General features: G+C 38.8%; 1 protein-coding gene across 1 annotated transcript; it reads left to right on the top strand.

Annotated features, from left to right (window-relative positions):
* Window positions 1-125: 125 nt before the first annotated feature.
* LOC107476397 (uncharacterized) lies at window positions 126-1,734 on the top strand. Its single transcript, XM_016096199.3, has 2 exons — window positions 126-320; window positions 579-1,734. Exons 1-2 carry the CDS (start codon window positions 188-190, stop codon window positions 938-940), a joined length of 495 nt encoding a protein of 164 aa, XP_015951685.1. The 5' UTR covers window positions 126-187; the 3' UTR covers window positions 941-1,734.
* The last annotated feature ends 20,301 nt before the right edge of the window (window positions 1,735-22,035 follow it).

Raw genomic sequence — 22,035 nt, 5'->3', positions numbered from 1 at the left:
TAACGTGTGCCTTAACTGCAAGCTGTTGACACCAACTACTAACGTCAGCCGTAGGTCCCCCAATATTTAATATGGTCAGTACTCATCAGTAGTATTTATAAGCTGCTAGGCTTTAAATCTTCTTCTATACAAAACTAACATTTAATCGATCTGGCGTTCTTATTTTGCTTCTTGCATAGCTCACTCAATGGCCTATGCTCAGGTGATCACAGTGCTTCTTTTTGCACTAGCTCTAGCCAGAATTGACCCCTCAGCATGCCAGCAAATTGTGAAGGGAAAACTCTCTTGCCTTGACTGCACTCACCGCTACCATTTATCTGGTTTGTCTCAACGTAACCCTTAACTAGCTTGCTTAATCCATCATTTACTATTACTATCTAAAAGTACCCTTTGAATCTAAGGGTTACTGCGACTGGTTTTTTGTGAGTCACTTGTCCATTATACTTAAAACCTTGATGATGAAATGGAAACTGTTGAATACCTGTATAAAAATTTACTTATAGAAATAAACAAGATAAGCGTCTAGCTAGCTGGTATCATGCATCATCTTGATTGTACAGTCCACCCTTTGTTTTCAGATATTAAGGTTTCAGTGAAGTGCGAAGGTGTGAATAAGCTTGCTATGGCAAGTACAGAAGATGATGGATCCTTCAAGGTTGCTCTTCCATCTTCTTCTGTGAATTGCATAGCAAAAATTCTCGGTGGGCCAGTTCAGCTTTATGCTTCGAGGAAGAACCAAGTCTCAAAAATTGTAAAAGGAAAAGACCATAATAGCTACACCATTTCTTCTCCTCTTAGCTTCATGATATCACGCCCCAAGAAGGCTAACAAGAACCAAGTAGGTTCTTCCAAAACAGTTGATCTTCCTCTGCCTCCAGAGTGGGGTTTGGCACCATCTAGCTACTACGTACCTTTCATTCCCATCATCGGAATACCTTGATAGATCGTCATATCATGCATGCATGTCTTCATCTATCCAGCAATTCAAGTAACATAATATATCGGGCACTTCTAGCATGCATATACTTTAACATGCTTAAGATACTTTTACAGGGTGGTTTTGTTAGTTATTGTTGTGATAAAATTTAATTTTGGTTTTACTTAATCCTTAGTGCGTTAAAATAATTCTCCGCACAAGAAAACAGACGCAGCAAGGCTTAACTAATTTCGATTTTGTCCCATAATGTAACATTCGTTTTTCAGGAACAATATCAAAGTGAGTTAAAAAGGCATATTATATCTGCTTTTTTGTGTGAAAGATTTTTTTACTGCACTAAGAATCAAGTAAAACCAAAATTTAACAGTCATAAACAGTCTAACTAAATTTCCCCACTACATATATATCACAATAATGACAAAACCAACCAACAAATAAAGATATCTTAAACATGTTAAACATAGACAAACTAAAAGCTCCCGAGTATATTTATAGTTACTTGATGGAATAATAATTCATCATAACGAAGAATAGAGTAATTTTAATTCATATATGTGGTCGTCTTGTTTGTGTAGTAGTAGTATTGTAGTTGTTATATATATATATATATATATATAGTGTGTATGTGTGTGCCTTTGTGGTCGTATATATAGTTTATTGTGTGAGTAAAAGATATAATTTCCAGCTTCAAATAAGGAAAGTAATTAATTGTACTGGCTTGTAACTTATCTATTGTTAGAGTATGAACTTTGCTGATTCTGTAATTCATATATATCTTTTCTGGAGTTTTTATCTCAGCCTCATCTACCCCTTCTCTTACAGAAATGCTGTGTGTGAATCTCTTTCCCCATGAATGACTAGCCGCTAGCGTAAATATAACTTTTTTTTTCTTTTACTTTATTTTTATTTTTGGGTTAAAGAAAACAAGAAAAGAGGAAACCAGAAACAAGCTAACTCTAGCTTCCAGAAACGACAATGGAACGCTAGCTAGGACGCTGGATTTGTATGCCCCCAAACTCACTTCAGTCTCGACAAATTTATTTCAAGCAAATTTACTTAAAGTTTTTTATTGATAACAAATGATAAAAAAAAAGGTTTGTAAAGTGAGAATATTATTTTAATTGAAGACTAAAGGGTAGGATTTTTACTGTTGAGTTTTTATTCTGTAGATCTAATAATATAATAAAAACAAATACTAGGGGCATTCTGTTAAAAATCATTCATCAAATTATTTTATATATTTGTGTATATATCTAATATAGTTGAAATAAAAATCTCATTTAACATTTAAAGCAAACTTTTATTTTGGAAAAGCTAAATCCAATTAAATCTGATTTCTTATCATAAAACTTAATTTATATTACTTTTCTTGTTTGAATTTCACTTAAAGATATTGTTTTGTAAATATTCACACTTGATCTTGTCTTTTGGAAAATTAAATGAAAAAATCCATTCTAAAAAAATCAAACTATATATCTAAAAGGTCATTTAAATGGTAAGCATATTACACTGTTGCATGGGGAAAATCAAGTTTTAAAAACAGTATGAATGATCAACTCAATATATAAAACACACATATCCCTGTCCCAGCCAAACGAAGAGCAAATAGAAAGCAATTGAAAAAGAATTTCTAATAAGAATGTAAAGAAGCAGCAGAGTCAATGGGAGTGGCACATGGTCATTGATTATGCATCAACGAGCACGGCATGAGCATTAAATAAATGTACCGAAAAATAAAGAGCGAAGTGGGGCCACCGGAAAATATCAAGACCAATCCCTGCTCTGCTCTGAGTTGTGCCAAATGCAAAAGACATAATGCGGAAATTGGAGAAGCAAGCCTTTGAGGTAGCATACCAGCATAGGATTCTTCGACAAGATCGAAGAAGAATAGAGCTGGTTTTATATAAGCAAAACTATTCCACTGTTTTCATGCATGTTGAAAATTTTTGAATTCTTTAATCCAAGACTATCTATATTAGATTATTAATAAAGAAAATTAAAAATATAGAAATATATATGAATTTGTGAATATAATCAAGAGATTTTGATTTTTTTTAATAAAAGTTCTGAATTATTAATAAGATTAAATTGCAGCTCTTCCAATTAAATTAAAAGGAGCTATAGAAAGAGTTTGATGTGTTGAAAACTAAAATTTTAAAGTTATTATTTATATTTAAGTATGACCTTTATTAAATTCTAAAATTTAAATAAAATAATATATCTGATTTTATTCTTATTTAATTGAAAAAATATTCAATTTGGTCCTTAAAGTTATACTCGAGCCTCAATTTTCTTTAAAATTTTAATTGCCTCAATTTAGTCTCTAAACTTTTCAAATTTTAATCACGTTAATTCCTGCGGTAGTTTCCGTCACAGAGTCAGTTGAAAATTTTAGGAACTAAATTGAGGCAATTGAAACTGCAAGGACTAAATTGAGGCTCAAGTATAACTTCAGGGATCAAACTGAATAATTTTTTTCATTTAATTTTAAATCCAAATTAATTATAATTTATTTAATTCAGTATTTATGACAATAAATAAGATAACCATGAAATAACTTAATTTATGATTATAACTAATATATGTATTGCTCATAAATAGATTAGAAAATAATAATTTCTTAACATTATTTCACTTGGGCTATACATATATATTTTCCTGAGATAATCACATTTTATAAACTTTATGCGCGTATCTGAATGCTATTTTTCTGATTACTTTAATATTCTGGTATGTCTTATATATCAGCTATGAAATTACCACAGTTTTTATCATATTAGTGTCGTGACGAAATCACGATGATCACCATACTAATATATTCAATGACATAGATCAAATTTGGGTGATAAAATTCAAAAATTACATGCGAAAGTGATCTTATGCATGCCTATTTTTAATTGGTCCAACTTTAATAAACTTTATGAGATCATGAGTTAAAGTGAAAACAAAATTAAATATTTTATATTTGTACAAGTATCTATATTTATAAATTTGTCTAAATCATTTGGCTTTTAAATGCATACCCCCACTTAAATAATATGTCATAAAATGATATGATACCTATTATCATGCTTATCTTGTATGGCTGTGATCGCATGCATACTTATGAGTTGCCAGTCCTATAGGTGCATCTGTGATTACCCAAGTCTACAATCATATTTGTTGGCCATCCTTATACCTCATAAAGACATTCTTTTTTATCGCCGGACCAATGAGGAACCCAATTCCTAGATAGCTTAATCATGGACTCAAGTCTACTTTGTTGCACCGGAAAAAGAATGCCTTGATAGTCCATTAGTTTCTGTCGATTATCAATCATGCTCTTCATGATACTCTTTCTTACTTCTTCATCCAATGTCAAGATAAGTTTGTGTCTTTCGTGCTTGATTTTTGCATTGATCGATTCACACGCATTGTTGTAAATATTATCTAACTTGGGAACATCTACTATAACATATGCAATCACGAATATGTGATTGTTGGCATCTTGACCACATGCGGTGAGAATTTGTCCTCCATATAAAATTTTTAGAAAGGCTCCATCTAAACTTATCAGTGGTCTACATCCCGCTCTAAGTCCTTTTTTACAAGCATCGAAGCATCAAACTGTGAGGCCCCTCAGGCATAGGAATAACACCAACCTTAACACTGGAGCAAGGAGTAGCTGTGAGCAACTCATGTGCATAATCTCAAATTCTTTCATATTGTGCTATTTCATCACCTAGCACAATGTTTCTAGCTATTTTCAAAGTCCTTGTGATGCATGTATTGTTCAGTCTAATGGTGCACTTCCTAACAAATCAGGCATACACCTCCCTATGTTTCATTGTAAGATACTTTTTAAGTTTAGGGTATAACTTATTCACAGTCCACTCTTGGGTGGCAGCCCTATTTTTCTACTTTCTTTACATATATGGTTGTTAACAAAAGTCTTAATCTGTTATGATCCATCCTGTTTGTTAAGTGCACAATATACTAACCAAGGACAGTCCTCATTATTACAAACGATCCTATATCTAATTTTGTCATTCTTAATGAATCTTATAGTTCTACCCCATTGTATTATATAGTCTAGTGGCAGTCATAAAGTCATGTTTGCTCTTGAAAATCCTAACCTCCAACTTCAAATCTCAAAATCTTGTCTTGTTATTGTATCTTGAAAACACACGTGACTTCTCGTTGTCAGAGTCTAACATCTTGTCCGATTCTTCTAAGTGCCACGAGTTAACATTAGATCCACCTTCATGGTCCTCTTCATATTCACCTTCATCATCCGAATCTAATCATTAAACAAGGTATAACAAATTAACAAAATCTAATGACCACATAAACTTAGATTCAGTAAAGTGAACTAATTATAATTAACTACCATTATAATTAACTCAAATGTGCTAGTACTAAACAAATTCATAATATTAAAAAAATAACAAATTCTCAAATGTTAACAGGAGTCTTTACCTAAATTAGTGCTTCCATCAGATTTAAGATCCTCATAGCTAGAGTCATCAGTGTCAATTATTTTATCCAGATCTTTTACTTAAGTATATTTTTGTTTTCCTCTGATATTATTCTTCTTGATATTTGAAGGCTTACCAATTTCTACACCACTGTCATTGTTGCTGTCTTGGTCTCTCATAATTTTTTTAGGTTGTTATAGACTGTCTGGTTGTTATAGACTGTCTTGATACTCTCATATGAGTCATGAGAGTCAGTATTGATATCTAGTGTGGTAGCATTAATATATCTTTCAAATCTTATTGTAGTACCTTTTTTGACCTTTATTTTATTTTATTTTTTTTACAAGCTGGGATGTTGGAAGAATTGGGACAACTTTGGAAAACTTTGGTATAAACTGAAAAGCAGGCTTTGATTTGATTGCGACGAATTATTTTTTGGATTGGAAGTTGGCTTGGAAATGGGTTGTAAAATGGGTTTTTCGGGCTCCAAGTTAGGTTTGGGCTATGATTTGGTTGTGGCCTAAGAAGAGCTTAGATTGGATTGTAATTTGTAAAAATAAAAGTGCTAACTGACTTCTGGATTCCGTGGACTGAGAGTAAGTTTTTTTTCTTTTTGTGTTTGGGACATTCTTTCCTTCATTATTTGGAACTACAACTACATCTTTACTGCCACCCTCTACTAGTTGTGGTACTGAAATTTCATGCTCGAAGTATATGTTAATAACATTGTGATTCTCCTGCAAGACTTCATCATTGCAATCAAATCAGCATCAATATCTAACTTCTTCAACTTAAACTCCAGAGATAACCATAGAACCTTCCAAACGCAGTTGTTTACCTTAGCATATCCTAACTCCTTATAATACTCCTTCACAAAAAAAAAAAAATCTATTATATCTGTGTCAACACTCATTAACATCTCTGTGTGATCTAGTTCATAAGTCATTCTTCCCCTTCCATCTGTTTTAAACTTTTTACCATGGTGCATTGTAGAACACATATGTCATTAGAGGTCCTTTCATCTATAAAAATAAAAGAATAAAAAAATTAGCATTTATATGTTATTAATAATAAATGTCAATTATTGGATATAGAAAATAAATTACAAATTATTATGATGCATTTAAAAGATAATATAGAATCAGGCATAAACATATGGTGCGATTTGCCAATCAAACCCTCAAGGCAAGTAAAAATAAAATTGCTAACATTATGTAATGTGTCAATCAAATGACATGCAGAGGTGATACTTTGATATTTGACATCAAAGTATGTTATTGTAATTAGTCACGGGCTAGTTTAATATAATAGAACCAAGAAATAGGTAAACCACTTAGTCAATAAGGCTGGTTTATTATTTATGTGTTATTAATAATAAATATCAATTACTGATTATAGAAATCAAATTGTAAACTGTTATTATGCATATAAAAGATAATATGGAGTCATGCAAAAACATATCATGCTATTTTGAAAAGCTAATAAGCATATGAACAATGGAAAAAAATAAAAAATAGTCATTGGATGAAGAGATACTTGGAAACAATACATTTCATCAAAATTCTTTGAAAAAAATGCAAAAACAAACAACTATATTTTTAAAACTAAGCCTAATACATGCTTAATTTCACCGATCACAGTACATAAATCTTAATCAATTTCCAAAAATAAGAAGCTAGACTATAATTCACCTACAACATTGATCCTAAACACATTAAAAGAATTCATTCACCACAATAAATACATTACTCTCAAAATAGAAAAAAAAAACAGAGATACATGCTCATTTGCTAACCGAATCATTAGGGCACAAATAACTTTAGGGTAAAATTGAATAACATTTCATTTAAGTTAAAACAATCATCAGAATCTCATTCTTTTTTTTGCAATCAAAGACAGGATATAGGTTACAAAAAAAATTATTTTTTTACCTTCAACTAGCACCGAAAATAATGCCTTTCTTCTTGTCTTCTTTGTGAACTGTGAACCAACTCTTGCTGGAGAAGAAGCACGCGATACCTGCCGTATAATCGTGCGTCTGATTCGAATTACGGTCGTCTTCTCTGGATTGTTGTTGTTGGGTTTAGAGAACCACAAAGAATAAGTTTTTTTTTTTGTTTTTTTTACTAAGAGTGAAGAGAAATGTGGTTGAAGAGGGAGGGATTGACATTTTGTGTTTTGCCTTTGTTGCACGACATCGTTTCGATTTCAACTCTCAAAGACATAAAATGGCGTTGTTTAATAAGCTGATGTGTACCATTAACGTTCCATGTCAGTTTTCGTGAACGGCGTTAGCAATGGAATTGGCGGAAGGACTAATATGACTAACTTTAAATATTTTAGGGATGATTTTGATTAAAAAAATTTTTCAAAGACCAAAATAGAGATCGCGTCATCTTTCAAGGACCAAATTAACCATTTACACAACATGGGCGATGACAAGGAGGGCTTACATAAGGGTAGTGCTAGGGTGACTCATAAGGTTTCATTATGTGATAAGGTGATTGAGTCTTCTGAAACCTTGGGGATTGGCAGTGTTGATGTCTTGGATGGTGATACGATGGCAATAGTCATGGGAAAACAAGGTGATCCAACACCCTCGAAGGATAGCTTTACTAAAGAAGCTAAGAACTCTCTATCAGAACCTTACAAGGAGGCGATAGTGATTAAGGTTCTTGGAAACACTTCAGTTATATGGCCTTGATGCATAAACTGAAAGGGGCATGGAGGCTTAAAGGTGGCTATGAAGTTTTGGATGATGGGTTCAATTACTTCCTTGTCAAATGTGATCTCAAGAAAGATAGGGAGAAGGTTTTATTAGGGGATCCATAAATGATGTTAGGTCATTACATCGCGGTTAACCTATGGTCTCTGGATTTTAAACCATGTGAGGCCTCCTTTGGAGACACCATGGTTTGGATAAGAATTGGAGGATTAAGTATATGGTATTACCATGAGAAGGCCATGATGTGTATTTCCTCCGCTGTAGGTAAACCAGTCAAGGTAGACCTTGCAACAAAGTCGGCGGAGAGAGGCAAATTTGCTCGTGCTTGTGTTCAAGGGAATTCGGAACTGCCGGTTGTTCGGAGAATGGTTGTGGACGACTATGAATGTAACATGGAATAGGAATATTTACAATTGATATGTGAGAGGTGTAATTGCTTTTTGCAGGTGAATGTAGCGTGATCATGGTTACCTCGACATCTGTGGATGACCAGGTAGGCGCAGTTGACACAGCGGTGGATCATGAGTAACATCTGTCGGACTAGATTCAACAAGTTTTTGAATTTGAATTTATACCCATTCTGCACTAGTTGTGAATTCTACGGAGAAGATGAAGGCAAGCACGCTGCATGGGACGAAAGAAGGGATGCTTACGTTGGGAGAAGAAGAGGGCTGGACTAAGGTTTGTGGCAAGGGAAGAGAGAAAGTGGGCCAAATAGGGAAGGCCCAATATGCTACTAAAGATAAGAAACCTCTCATTTTTGGGCAGCAGATGAGTCAGGTAGCGGGTTTTGCTCCTCTCAAGTGTGTCAAGCATCAACGAAGGATGGGGTGAAGATAAAGGGTGCAGCTGTGGTCGCGCCATCGATTACCCCTACTCTTAAAATGGCCATAAGAGGTTGTGCCCTGCCTCATTGCAAAACTCACCGGTATTCCAAGCCAATGATGGTGCGTCGAACCAGCTGAACTAGAACCCGTCAATGGTGGCTACCGTTGCAATGGGGAGCCTATCTGAGCAACCACAAGTTGAGGAGAGGCAAGGAAGTGGTTGGAATGTTGGAGGTCTATTGTTGCTTCATCAAGGGACCTTTGCTGAGGTTGGTTTTTGTTTATGTCCATTTTATTTTTATGGATTTTGTAGATATAAGTTTTTTTTATCTTGGAATATTAGAGGGATTTCTAACAAAATGGCTCGGGTGCATTATAAAGAATTAGTTAGTAAATTTCATCTAATGATTTCATTCTTATTGAAACTCGTGTTCTTTTTGATAGAATGAGATCCTTTTGGAGTAATCTTGGTTATCAGGATATTGAAATTGTTGAGGCCAGAGGTCACAGTAAGAGTATCTGGTTTCTTTGTTCTAATTCTCTGATGAATGTGAGAATGGTTGATATGGCTGATCAATGTATCAGTTTTGAAATCTCTATAGGCAATGTTTCTAGTTTTTGTAGTGCAGTGTATGCTAATCCCCATGTCCATCGGTGAATGGGTCCGTGGAATGATTTAATAAGGGTATCTAATACAATACAAGGTTCGTGGATTATGTTAGGGGATTTTAATGAGATTCTATTGCAGAATAAGGTTAAAGGAGGAACGTTTAGTAATGTTAGAGCTGGGCTTTTTGGAGATACTCTGTCAAACTGTCAACTATATGGGAACTATTAGAAGGAGTTTCACTTGGAATAGGAAGGTCAGAGGGGTTACAGGTTGTGAAAATATTGGATAGAGCTGTCATTAATCAGGAGTGGTGTTTGCTGTTTTCTGAGGCTTATAATGAGATTTTGGCGTGTTTTCACTCTGATCACTGTCCCTTGCTCATCAGATGTACAAAAGCTACGATAATTAAGAAGGGTCCCTGTCCCTTTAGATTTCAAACTGCCTGGATGACTCATTTGCTTTTTCGACATGTTTTTCATACAGCTTGGAATAAAGGAGCCCTCGATATTGTTAGGAGTTTGCTAGAGGTTCAGAGGGATGCACTTACTTTTAATAAAAAAAAACTTTTGGAAATGTTTTTGTTAAAAAGAGGGAGTTGGAGAGGCAGCGGAATGATGTTCAGATTTCTCTCGAGAGTGAAAAAGATCCGGAGTTGAGGGTGAAAGAGCAAGGTATTCAGGAGGAGCTAAATTCTATCCTTCTTCAGGAAAAGCTTTTGTGGTACCAAAAAGCAAAATCTAGAGAGCAGTGGGTTCGATGTGGTGACAGAAATACTATTTTTTTTTTACCTGCAGATGGTTATTAGGTGAAAAAGGAATAAGATCCATGGGTTATTGTTAGATGATGGAACTTGGGCCACAGATATGTAGGTGATTGTGCAGGAAACAAATTCTCTTTCAAAAACTATTTTCTACGAGGGAAAATATTTACCTTAATGTTATGGGAGATTTTTTCCGAGGCCGAATGGTTTTCAAGCTCTATTTTATAAAGAATTTTGGGACTCTCTTAGTTATGATATGTGGGGGTTAGTCAAGAGAGCCTTTGAGGGTGAGATTTTAAATCCCGATATTTTTGATACCTTCATTGTTCTGATTTCTAAAGTGGAAGTTCCTTCTTCGTTAAGAGATTTTCATCCCATTAGTTTATGTAATGTTCTTTACAAAATTATTACAAAAGTGCAGGTGAACAGGGTCATTGTTTCTTTTGGAGATCATCGGACCGTTCCAGCGTGATTTTATCCCAGGAAGAGGAACTATGAAGAACATCATTTTTGCACAGGAAATTATGCATTTCATGAGGAACACTAAGTCTAGAAAGGGGACTATGGCTTTTAAGATTGATTTAGAGAAAGCTTATGACATGGTGGATTGAAGATTCTTTGAAGCTTCGTTGGTCGGATTTGGTTTCCCGGGAGCTGCTATTAATCTCATGTTCTCATATCTTTTGGTGCTTTGTATGGAGGCTCTTGCTTATTTTATTACTCATTGGGTTTCTCAAGGGTTGTGGATACCTGTGTCGGTCTCTAGACATGGCCCTAAAATCTTTTATTTGATGTTTGCTGACGATTTCCTGTTTTTTTGTAAAGCTACGAAAGCTCATCAGGTAGGGAAGGTTTTGCGGACTATGGAGTTATTTTCCAAAGCATTAGGATTGAAGGTGAATCTTAGTAAATCTAAGGTTCAGTGGTCAAAGAATATTTCTTAGAGAAGGAAAGAGGTGTCTTGAGAGTTTCTACTATTTGTTTTTGTCAAGACTTCAAAAGATATTTAGGGGTGAATATTGGGCATGAAAAGTCTTCCAGGAGGACGGCTCAGGATATTATTGAAAAGATTCAGAAGAAGCTTGCTAGTTGGAAAGGATGTTTGCTGAATAAGGCAGGAAGACTTTATTTGGTTAAATCAGTAATGGCTTTTATTATGGTTTACAGCACAGCTTGCTCTTCTTTCGAAGTATGCTTATGAAAAGATAGATTCTTTGATAAGGCAATTTTTATGGAAAGGCCAAACTAATGGGAGAGGGTTGTCGTTGGTTAAGTGGGATGTTGCTATAACTCCTAAAAGGATGGGTGGTTTGGGTGTTAGGGATACCTACTAAGCTAACATGGCATTTATTGACAAATTGGTTTGGGATTGCTTCAATAATAGAGACAAGTTGTGGGTTCAGGTTATGATGCATAAAATATTTTCAGAATTCAACTTTTCTTGACAACAATAACAATCAGAACTCTTCATCCATTTGGAAGAACATTCACAAAGCATCTGATCCTCTCAAGAATGGGTTTAGATGGAATGATGGGGATGTGCAGCAATCTGGGTGGTAAGATGAGTGGACTCCTTTTGGAAGGCTTTGTGATATTGTTCTGTTACAATGGGTAACCGGAGATTAGTGGATTGGATGGCATTGGTTGGCCCAATCGTTGAGAGAGGAGGCCTTCGAATGGGTTTGCACCTCGGAAGCCTCCGTCCGACTTGCGTGCGTGAAAGAATGGGGGGTGGTACCTGCAAAGACACTCCAATGCCTAAGTCAGCAAAGGATTAAGTAGGTTTTAGCATGTATCGGAACTTAGAGATACCTGAGGAGTGTCAGGGTATTTATAGTGGTGATCCAATAACCACCGCTGAAGTAGTTCCACCTTTTAAGGTGGATAACCGTCCATTTATCTTAGGGAAGTTGAGATATGGCTCCTGGAAGTGGGTAGAGAGATTTTAGGGGCAGTTACTCATTTAAATGAGTGATTATCTGCCAGTTAATCATCGTCCCCGATTTCTTTAGGATTGGTCGTGATAGGAACCGACTTCATAGGGAAGAGGTCGGTTCAAGGCGAGGGCTCAATCCTCCTAGATTGGGCCTTTTGTTGGGACATGGGCCTCATCGTTGGGCCAGGGTATGAACAGTGCCCCTACTCGAGCCCAATTTCTTTTTAAGATTTGGGTTCGAGTATTCTACTCGGGGTTGTAACCGACTTGCGAGGGAACCGACGTGATTGTTTTGCAACCGACGTGAGTTTTCGTGACTTTTGATTTTTACAGTTACGTCTAATCAAACGTCGCGTCCGTTAGGGGTTTCGAGTGGGTATTAATTACCTTGGTAACGGTGCATTCATGACCGCTTCCCTTTTTACCTTTATGCCCCTAACGTACTTATAAGTGCTTTCCCCTTCTTTTGTTGTTTCATTTCTTCGATTTTTCAAATTTTCCCTTTCATCCGTTCGTGGAGCATTTTCATATCAGTTTGCGGGACTTCTTTCGTTGAAGGCTTTCATCTTCCCCTACCTTTTTCCAGCAAAGGTTGGTTCTTTTTTCTCTCATTTTGTTAATCGCTTTTGCTTGCATGCTTTTTTATTTTCTTTGGAGAGGGGGAGGTGACGTTGTAGGCTTCTGTTAAGTTCCGTATCCCCTTAGGAACTCTTGTTTTTTATTCTTTTTCTTTTTCCTTTGTAGGTTTTCATCGTATTTTAGAAAAAATGTCTTCTCTAGAAGTTCTTGCTCAATGGGTTGATGTTACGGTCCTGGGGGAGGAACCCTTGGCTGATGCCGAGTTCATCACCCATCTTCGCACTCATCACCGCATTTGTACTTTTGAGGAGGACGAGTCGAAGTATGAGTTGGTAGTCCCGGGTCCAGAAGACCGGGTTTGTTTCGGGAGGGCCAATGAGGCGGCCCCTCATTTTTTCTTTATGTATGAGTGCATGGTCACCCGTTTGGGTGTTTTTCTTCCATTTTCAGATTTCGAGATGTCTGTGTTGCGTCACTGCCGAGTTGCCCCTACCCAACTTCACCCCAATTCTTGGGGTTTTCTGAAAATTTACCAATTTATTAGTCACGCTTTGGACTTTCCGACCTCTTTGAGGATTTTCTTCTATCTTTTCCACATGACTAAGCCCTTTAGTGGGCTAAATAACAAGCAGCAATGGGTGTCTTTCCGAGCCATACAAGGTCAGAGAATTTTCACCCTTTCTGACGAATCCTTCCATGACTTCAAAAATTATTTTTCAAAGTTCAAGCTGTAGAGGGTCACCACCCCTTTTTCTTGGATGAGATTTCTTCCCCTCGCTTTCCCCTGTATTGGTTGGAGGCCTCCCCTTGTGAGAAATATGGTCTGGACGACCTAGACGAGGTGGAGGCGGCCATTGTGGGGTTTTTCCGAGAAGTGTGGGGGAGAGCCCCATACTTGGATACTAGAAAATTTCTCCAGGGATCGCCGACTTTTGTTCGGTCGCAACTAGGTAGCTTTTATATATATATGTCTATATATTTATTATTTCCGACTTGTATCTGCCGACTTGAGGTTTGCCGACTTGTTGTTTTTGCTAATTATTTCTTTTGCAGATATGGCAAGGAAGAATGCTCAGGAATCTTACCAGAGAGTCCAGGAGGCTAAGGCAAGGTCTCGGGCCAGGACTGGTGGCACCAAGGCGATCATCTCTCCTCCTCCTCCTCCTCCCCAGAACACGGGGACTCCTTCCCAGCCCATTGTGATTTCTTCTTCGGCTTTGTCTCGGCCGCTCCCCTCCGCCCGACTTCTTCCTGAGCCGGAGAAGAAGAAGCGCAAGATTTTAGAGTCTGGCTCTTCTTTTGACGGTGGAGTTAAGGCGGATGCTCTTGCATTCATCCGAAAGAACATCTACCCTCATATAAGTATGGATGATGTCTCTGTTCGGAACCACCTTACTACTCTGGCTGAGGAGAGTCTCAGGGCGGCGGGTGTTTGTGGCAAACTCTTAGATATTTTTGAGAAGACTCCTCTCGGCTCTTTGGGGTTAACCTCGAAGGTTGAGGAGCTGGAAGGAAGGCTTCTTACTTATCAAGAGCAAGAGAGCGAGTTGAAGGAGGAAGTCGCCAAGCTGAAGGAGGAGAGAGATAGCCTTCGGGAGAAGGAGAGTAAGTTGCAGGCCCAATGCAACATGGAGGCGGGTTTGAGGAAAGCAGCACAGGAGAGTTACCAGAGTTTATTTTAAGATCTTGTGTCTGTGAGGAAGGATCTGCTGAATTCTCGGAATGCATATGCTGAGGGGGCCGAGGAGGCTTGGAGGATTTTTAAGGAGCAAGTCGGAGTCATCGCTCCTGACTTGGATCTTTCTCCTTTGGATCTTGACAAAGTTGTTATCGACGGTGCCATAGTGGATCCCCCTGCTCCCGTGATCGTTTCCGAGTCAGAATTGAAGACTCGGGGGCAGAGGATTATTGAGTCCCCTCCTCGCTCGAAGGACGCTTCGGGTTCTTCCCAGGTTCCTCCGACTTCCTCTTCATCTCCTATGGATGCCTCTCTCCCTGGTTCTGATGCTGCTCCTACTACTCTCTCTGGTGGTGATCCTTCTACTCCTTTGAAAAAATGATTGGCTATGTGGGGGCCCGGCCTGTGGGTCCCCTCTTTTAAACTTTTTATATTTGGTGGTGTTGATTGACATTTCCTTTGGCCTTTCAAGGCCTTAAACAAAAAAATATATTTATAAATACCCTTTTTTGGATAAGGGTTTAAGTTACCTTTGCGTGCATGCTTTTCTGCTTTTGATATTTTAGGAAGTCTTTTCGACCTTTTACTGAAAACCTTTTATTCGACTTGTCTGTTCTTCTGAGCTTTTTTCGCTTTAAGAACCTAGGACAGTCTTTTCAATAGTTTTTCGATCTCTTTTTCGCTTATTCCTCTATACTCAGCTCTGTGATTTTATTGAGTTTTTATGACTTAGGTTATTTTTGTGATGCGTTTTTTCTTCTACTCGGTTTTTCATTTCGACTTATGGGTCAGAGTGTTTCCGAGTTTCTTACGATCAACTTTTATAACCTCTTTACACCGACTTGTACCTCGTCGTTTTATCCTGACGACCCTCTAGGTCGGTTCATGGGATTTTCACGTTTTGTCGAGCTTAAGTCGGCGCGTTTCGTAGAAAGAAAAAAGGAAACAAGAAGGAATTTATAAGAGATATTTGTAAAATGAAAAGATCTTTATTTATCGGGAGGATACCTTATTGCTGCTAAGGGTTTTTGACAACCTATTTCCCTTAGCCTCTACTGTGATGCCTCGTTAAAAACCCTCCTCCAGAAAAAAACCCTTTATTTTTGGGAAAAAATCATGAAGTTGGGAAAAGAGTACATCAGGGAGTAGAGTTCGCTTTTAACTATAGTACCTTTTCATATTGCAAGCATGCCACGACCTCGGTAACTCGGTGCCGTTCAGGTCGGTCACTTTATAATTACCTTTTCCTAGGACCTCATTGACTTTGTATGGTCCCTTCCAGTTAGCAGCGAGTTTTCCTTCCCCTGATTTGTTGAATCCCCTAATTTGTTGACTCCAATGTCGTTTCTGATCAAGACCAAGTCATTCGGGGCAAATGTTCTTCGAATGACTTTTTTGTTGTACTTTGTAGTCATCCTTTGCTTCAACGCTGCTTCTCTTATTTGGGCTTCTTCTCGGACTTCGGGGAGTAAATCGAGTTCCTCTTTGTGTCCCTGTATGTTCCCGACTTCGTCATGGAGAATCACCCTTGGGCTTTGTTCATTGATTTCTATTGGTATCATGACTTCTACGCCATAGACTAGTCGGAAGGGCGTTTCTCCAGTGGCGGATTGAGGGGTTGTCCTGTAGGCCCATAGCACTTGTGGGAGCTCCTCAGCCCAGGCTCCTTTTACATCTTGTTTTCTTCAATCCTGCCAGTATGACTTTGTTGGCTGCCTCGGCTTGTCCATTGGCTTGCGGATGTTCTACCGAGGTGAACTGGTGTTTAATTTTCAAACTGGCTACTAGGCTTCTGAAGGTAGAGTCGGTGAACTGGGTTCCATTGTCTGTGGTAATGGAATAAGGTATCCCATATCTTGTGATGATATTTTTGTAGAGGAACCTCCGGCTTTTTTGAGCGGTGATGGTGGCCAACGGTTCTGCTTCTATCCACTTTGTGAAGTAATATATTCCCACGATCAGGTATTTGACTTGTCCTAGCGCTTGGGGAAAAGGACCTAACAAATCCATTCCCCATTTTGCGAAGGGCCATGGAGAAGTGATGCTGATGAGCTCTTCCGGGGGAGCCACATGGAAATTTGCATGCATCTGACATGGTTGACACTTTTTCACAAATTCTATGGCATCTTTCTGCAAGGTCGGCCAGTAGAATCCAGCTCGGATCACTTTCCTGGCTAGTGACCTTGCTCCAAGATGATTTCCGCATATCCCACTGTGGACTTCTTCTAACACCTCGGTGGTCCTTGGGTCGGCACGCATTTTAGCAATGGTGTTGATATCCCATTCTGTAGAGAATATTTCTCACAAAAGTATAATGTTGTGCTTCCCTCCGGATTTTCTTGGCTTCTTTTTCCTCTTTGGGAAGGATGTCGAATTTCATGTATTCGACCAAGGGGTTCATCCATCCGAGGTTTAATCCGGTTACCTCAAGGACCTCTTGTTTGTCTTCTGCTTTTACTACGGAGGGTTCCTGGAGAGTTTCCTGGATTAGGCTTCTGTTATTCCCTCCTGGCTTGGTACTTGCTAACTTGGAAAGGGCGTTTGCCCTACTATTCAGATCCCGAGTTACGTGTTTAACCTTGGTTTCTGCAAAGCGTTCAAGGTGTTCCAGAGTTTTTTCCAAGTACCTCTTCATATTTGGGTCCTTTGCCTGATACTCTCCACTTATCTGGGAGGTCACCACTTGTGAGTCACTGTATATCATCACCTTTGTAGCACCGACTTCTTCTGCTAGCTTCAACCCAGCAATCAGGGCTTCATATTCTGCCTGATTATTTGAAGCTGGGAATTCAAATTTGAGGAAAACCTCTATTTGGGTCCCTCTTTCATCCACTAATATTATTCCTGCACCGCTTCCTGTCTTATTTGAGGATCCATCTACATAGAGTTTCCATGTAGTTGGCTTTTCCTCTTGGTCTCCTACGTATTCTGCGATGAAGTCGGTGAGGCACTGGGCTTTAATCGCCGTCCGAGTTTCATACTTTAAGTCGAACTCGGAGAGCTCTATTGCCCATTGAACCATTCTCCCTGCAACATCCGTCTTTTGGAGGATTTGTTTCATGGGTTGGTTCGTGCGGACTTTTATGGTATGTGCTTGAAAGTAGGGCCGTAGCCTTCGCGATGCCACTACTAAGGAGTTGGCAAACTTCTCTAGTTTTTGGTATCTTAGCTCGGGCCCTTGTAGAACTTTGCTGATGAAATACACTGGATGCTGTCCGACCTCGTCTTCTCTTATCAAGGCTGACGCGACGGCCTTGTCTGCTACAGATAAATATAAGACGAGGTCTTCTCCTGCTATAGGTCGGGTCAGAATCGGCGGTTGGCTCAAGAATCTTTTGAACTCCTGGAACGCCTCTTCGCATTCAGGAGTCCATTCGAACTGACATCCCTTTCTCAATAAGGAGAACAGTGGAAGGGATTTTAGTGCCGATCCTGCCAAGAATCTGGAGAGGGCTGCAAGTCGGCCATTTAGCTGCTGGACTTCTCTTAAACAGGTCGGGCTTTTCATTTCCAGGATAGCTCTACATTTATCGGGATTGGCTTCAATCCCTCTTTGTGTCAGCATGAACCCTAGAAATTTTCCCGCCTCTACTGCGAAGGCACACTTTGCGGGATTTAGTCTCATCCCGTGTAACCTTATGATGTCAAAGACTCGCGAGAGGTCTAATAAGAGGTCGACTTCTTTCTTGGTTTTCACTAGCATGTCGTCGACGTATACTTCCATTAGGCTCCCAAGGTGAGGAGCAAACACTTTGTTCATCAGCCTTTGGTATGTGGCCCCTGCATTTTTTAATCCAAATGGCATGACCACATAGCAAAAATTTGATCTAGGCGTGATGAAGGATGTCTTTTCCTGATCTGGCTCATACATCGGGATTTGATTATACCCCGAGTAGGCGTCCATGAACGACAAGTATTGATACCCCGAGCTAGAGTTTACTAGAGTATCAATACTTGGCAGTGGATAAGGGTCCTTGGGACATGCTTTATTCAAGTCGGTATAGTCGACACACATTCTCCATTTGCCATTTTGTTTTTTGACTAGCACTACATTGGCTAGCCATGTTGGGTACTTGACTTCTCTGATGAAGCCAGCTTCTAGGAGCGCCTGTACTTGTTCTTCTACTACTAGGGCTCGTTCTGGGCCGAGCTTGCGTCTTCTTTGTTGTATAGGTCGGGACCCCGGGTAGACCGAGAGTTTGTGGGACATGAGCTCGGGGTCTATCCCAAGCATATCGGAAGCCTTCCAAGCAAAGAGGTCGGAGTTTTCTCTTAGGAGCTTAATCAATCCTTGTTTTAGGGTTTCCCCTAGGTTGGCTCCTATGTGAGTATTTTTTCCTTCCTCTTTGCCGACCTGTATCTCCTCGGTTTTTCCTCCCGGTTGTGGTCACAGCTCTTTTCTGGCCCTTGCACCATCGAGCTCTATTGTGTGAACTTCTCTGCCTTTTCCTCTCAGATTTAGGCTTTCATTATAGCATTTCCTTGCCAATTTCTGATCTCCCCTTACCGTTGCTATTCCCGCTGAGGTCAGGAATTTCATACAAAGGTGGGGAGTGGATACCACCGCTCCGAGTCGATTAAGGGTAGCTCTACCGATTAAAGCGTTATATGATGACCCTACATCGACAACTATGAAGTCTACACCCAGAGTTTTTAATTTTTCCCCTTTTCCAAAAGTGGTGTGGAGGGGCAAAAATCCCAGTGGCTTTATTGGCGTGTCGTGAAAGAATGGGGGGTCGTACCTGCAAAGAAACTCCGATGCCTAAGTCAGCAAAGGATTAAGCAGGTTTTAGCATGTATCGGAACTTAGAGATACCTGAGGAGTGTCAGGGTATTTATAGTGGTGATCCAATAACCACCGCTGAAGTAGTTCCACCTTTTAAGGTGGATAACCATCCCTTTATCTTAGGGAAGTTGAGATATGGCTCCTGGAAGTGGGTAGAGAGATTTTAGGGGCAGTTACTCATTTGAATGAGTGATTATCTACCAGTTAATCATCGTCTCCGACTTCTTTAGGATTGGTCGTGATAGGAATTGACTTCATAGGGAAGAGGTCGGTTCAAGGCAAGGCTCAATCCTCCTGGATTGGGCCTTTTGTTGGGACCTGGGCCTCATCGTTGGGCCAGGGTATGAACATGTTCCATATATTCACATATCTGAGTCTGATTTTGTAGTGGTGGTCTGGTGGATTTGTGGCATGATGGATCTTGGGAGGTGGAAAGACTTGCATCGACAATTCCCTTGAGGTCAAGCATTTCATCCATTGCCTACATTATTCGACTTTGGCTAACATGGAACTTGGGTGGAGTTGGTGACTTGCAGAGATAAAATGGTATAGTGCAAGAGAGGGTTATCGTTGGTTGTTAAAGAATAACTTGAATTGGAATGAAAATAGCAACTAGAACCGACTTTGGTACTTGAATCTTCATTATCTTCTGGAAAAGATCAAATTGACTATGTGGTTTGGGGTTTATAATGCTCTCCCGACGGAGGTCTTCCATTTCAGGTGGCATCTTGCTAGTTCGGTTATGTGCCAGAGATGCAATGCGGCTCTGGAGACAGTAGAACATTGCCTTAGAGATTGTGTATATTCCAAATTTATTTGGCATATGCTAGATTTTTGGGTTATTAATTCGGTTGAAGGCTTCTCTGTGGAAGCCTGGTTTCGGAAGGTCGTGTCTGATAAGGATGCTCTTTTAGGAACCGGAGTGTGGCGGTTGTAGAGGCATAAGTACAATAACATTTTCAATACTGAAAATCATTGGACAGATCACCGTGGTTGTTCTCATCATAAGCACGGTAATAGATCTAAGGTTATATATGAACATGTGTACTTCTTTTAGTACTTTCAGGAACTGTTTGTCCTTAAAACCTCCTGTAGGTAATAGTTTTAAAGTTAATTGTAATGCTAGTTTGTTTACTGATTTGAGCTTGGCTGGATTTGGTATTCTTATTAAAAATTCAAATGGGGTTGGATTGCGGGTTGTTCTGGTAGCTCTCCTCCCTGGTCCATCATTTGATGTGAGCTTTTTGCAGTTTGGAGGGGCCTTGTTTTAACTTGGGATTGCGGATTGAGAGACATAGTGTGTAAAACAGATTGTCTAGATATTCTTCATCTTTTGCATGACTCTCCTGGTGGGTCTAAATTTGAAGTTGTTGATTTAGTTAGCAAAATTCAGGAGCTGTTATCAAGACCCTGGTTCGAACAATTTGATTGGATATGTAGGGAAGCAAATAAAACTACGGATTGGATGGCTAGATATGGATAGGGATGACAAATCCCAATCTCCCATAGCGTCACAACCATATCCCTAGCCACTCCTACTCAGTGCTTATCGTGTCGTCACCTCCTCACTGCCTCATTATCTCTGATCGCAGCGTCCTTTTCCCTTTTTACCGCTGCATGACTATGTCCTTGTATGTTGTAGTAATGTTTTCTGATTTTTTTATTTATTATTTTAAATTTTTTATTAGAATTTTTATAGAAATGATCAATATAGAAAGATGGAGAATGTGGCCCGCAAAAAATGGGGATCCACGAAAAATAGAAATGTGAGCAATATTTTCTCATGGCAAGGATTAAGGCGGGGACGGAAAGAAAATCTAGGGGCGAAAATGAGGAGTGGAAAGGTATCTTCCGCTTCCGTCCTGTATCGTTGCCATCTCTAGATATGGAATTAGAAATAGGGAAAAGCTCTGCATACAAGCCATTAGGGCTTGTATGCTTTACAAGTTCATTAAACAATAAAATCAAAATACGCGCTGCTCCACGTACGTTGATTACACGCGCTATATAACATCCCGTGTATATCTAACTACCAAATTTAAAATATTTGTTTCCTTCTTCGTTTTCGATATTTTGAGATTTGGTTGTTCTTCTTCTCGCGCGTCTTCCTTCCTTCTTCTCCATCGTTCTTTTCCTCTCCTTTTCTCACTGGTATGTTCTTCATTTACGTTACCTTTTTCTCTCTCTGCAACTCGAGCTTCGTTTTCTATTTTGATTTGTTGTTTTCTGAAATCAAAGTTTGAACTCGTTTTGAAGATAATGGATCATTCAAATGAAGATTGTCAGCTGAATCCAGGCGAAGTGGATTATGAATTTGAATCTAACGAAGTTCCTGAGGTTTGATTTACATAGGATTAGTATGAATTTTCTTTCAGTAATTTGTATAGCATTGTGTAGTTGAAAAATTACTGAACATTGATTGTGAAAGTAACACGTTAACATGAATCTGTCGATTCAATGTATTAGTTGTGATTAATTACCTGGAATTTATAGCAGAAGCTCGGGTGTAGATCTATTCTTCTTTGGGTGTATTTTAGCTAGAAGTGTGGGTGTATCTACACTTTACTGGTTTTTTGTTATTTTAATTGAGTTCTTGTTGTTCAGGTGTATTATATCAGACATGATTGGGTGTGTTTTTAGTTTTTGACATGGTGTATTCTGCAGCCTGTGTATTTACAGTTTATGGCTTTAAAGGTCATTCTGTAGTTGAGTTGTTGCGGCTCGGGTGTATCATATTAGA

The sequence above is a fragment of the Arachis duranensis genome, chromosome 3 (genome assembly GCF_000817695.3).
Source record: "Arachis duranensis cultivar V14167 chromosome 3, aradu.V14167.gnm2.J7QH, whole genome shotgun sequence".
Taxonomy (NCBI): Eukaryota; Viridiplantae; Streptophyta; class Magnoliopsida; order Fabales; family Fabaceae; genus Arachis; species Arachis duranensis.
Note: the sequence above shows the minus strand (reverse complement) of the source record. Positions and strands in the feature narration are given on the sequence as shown.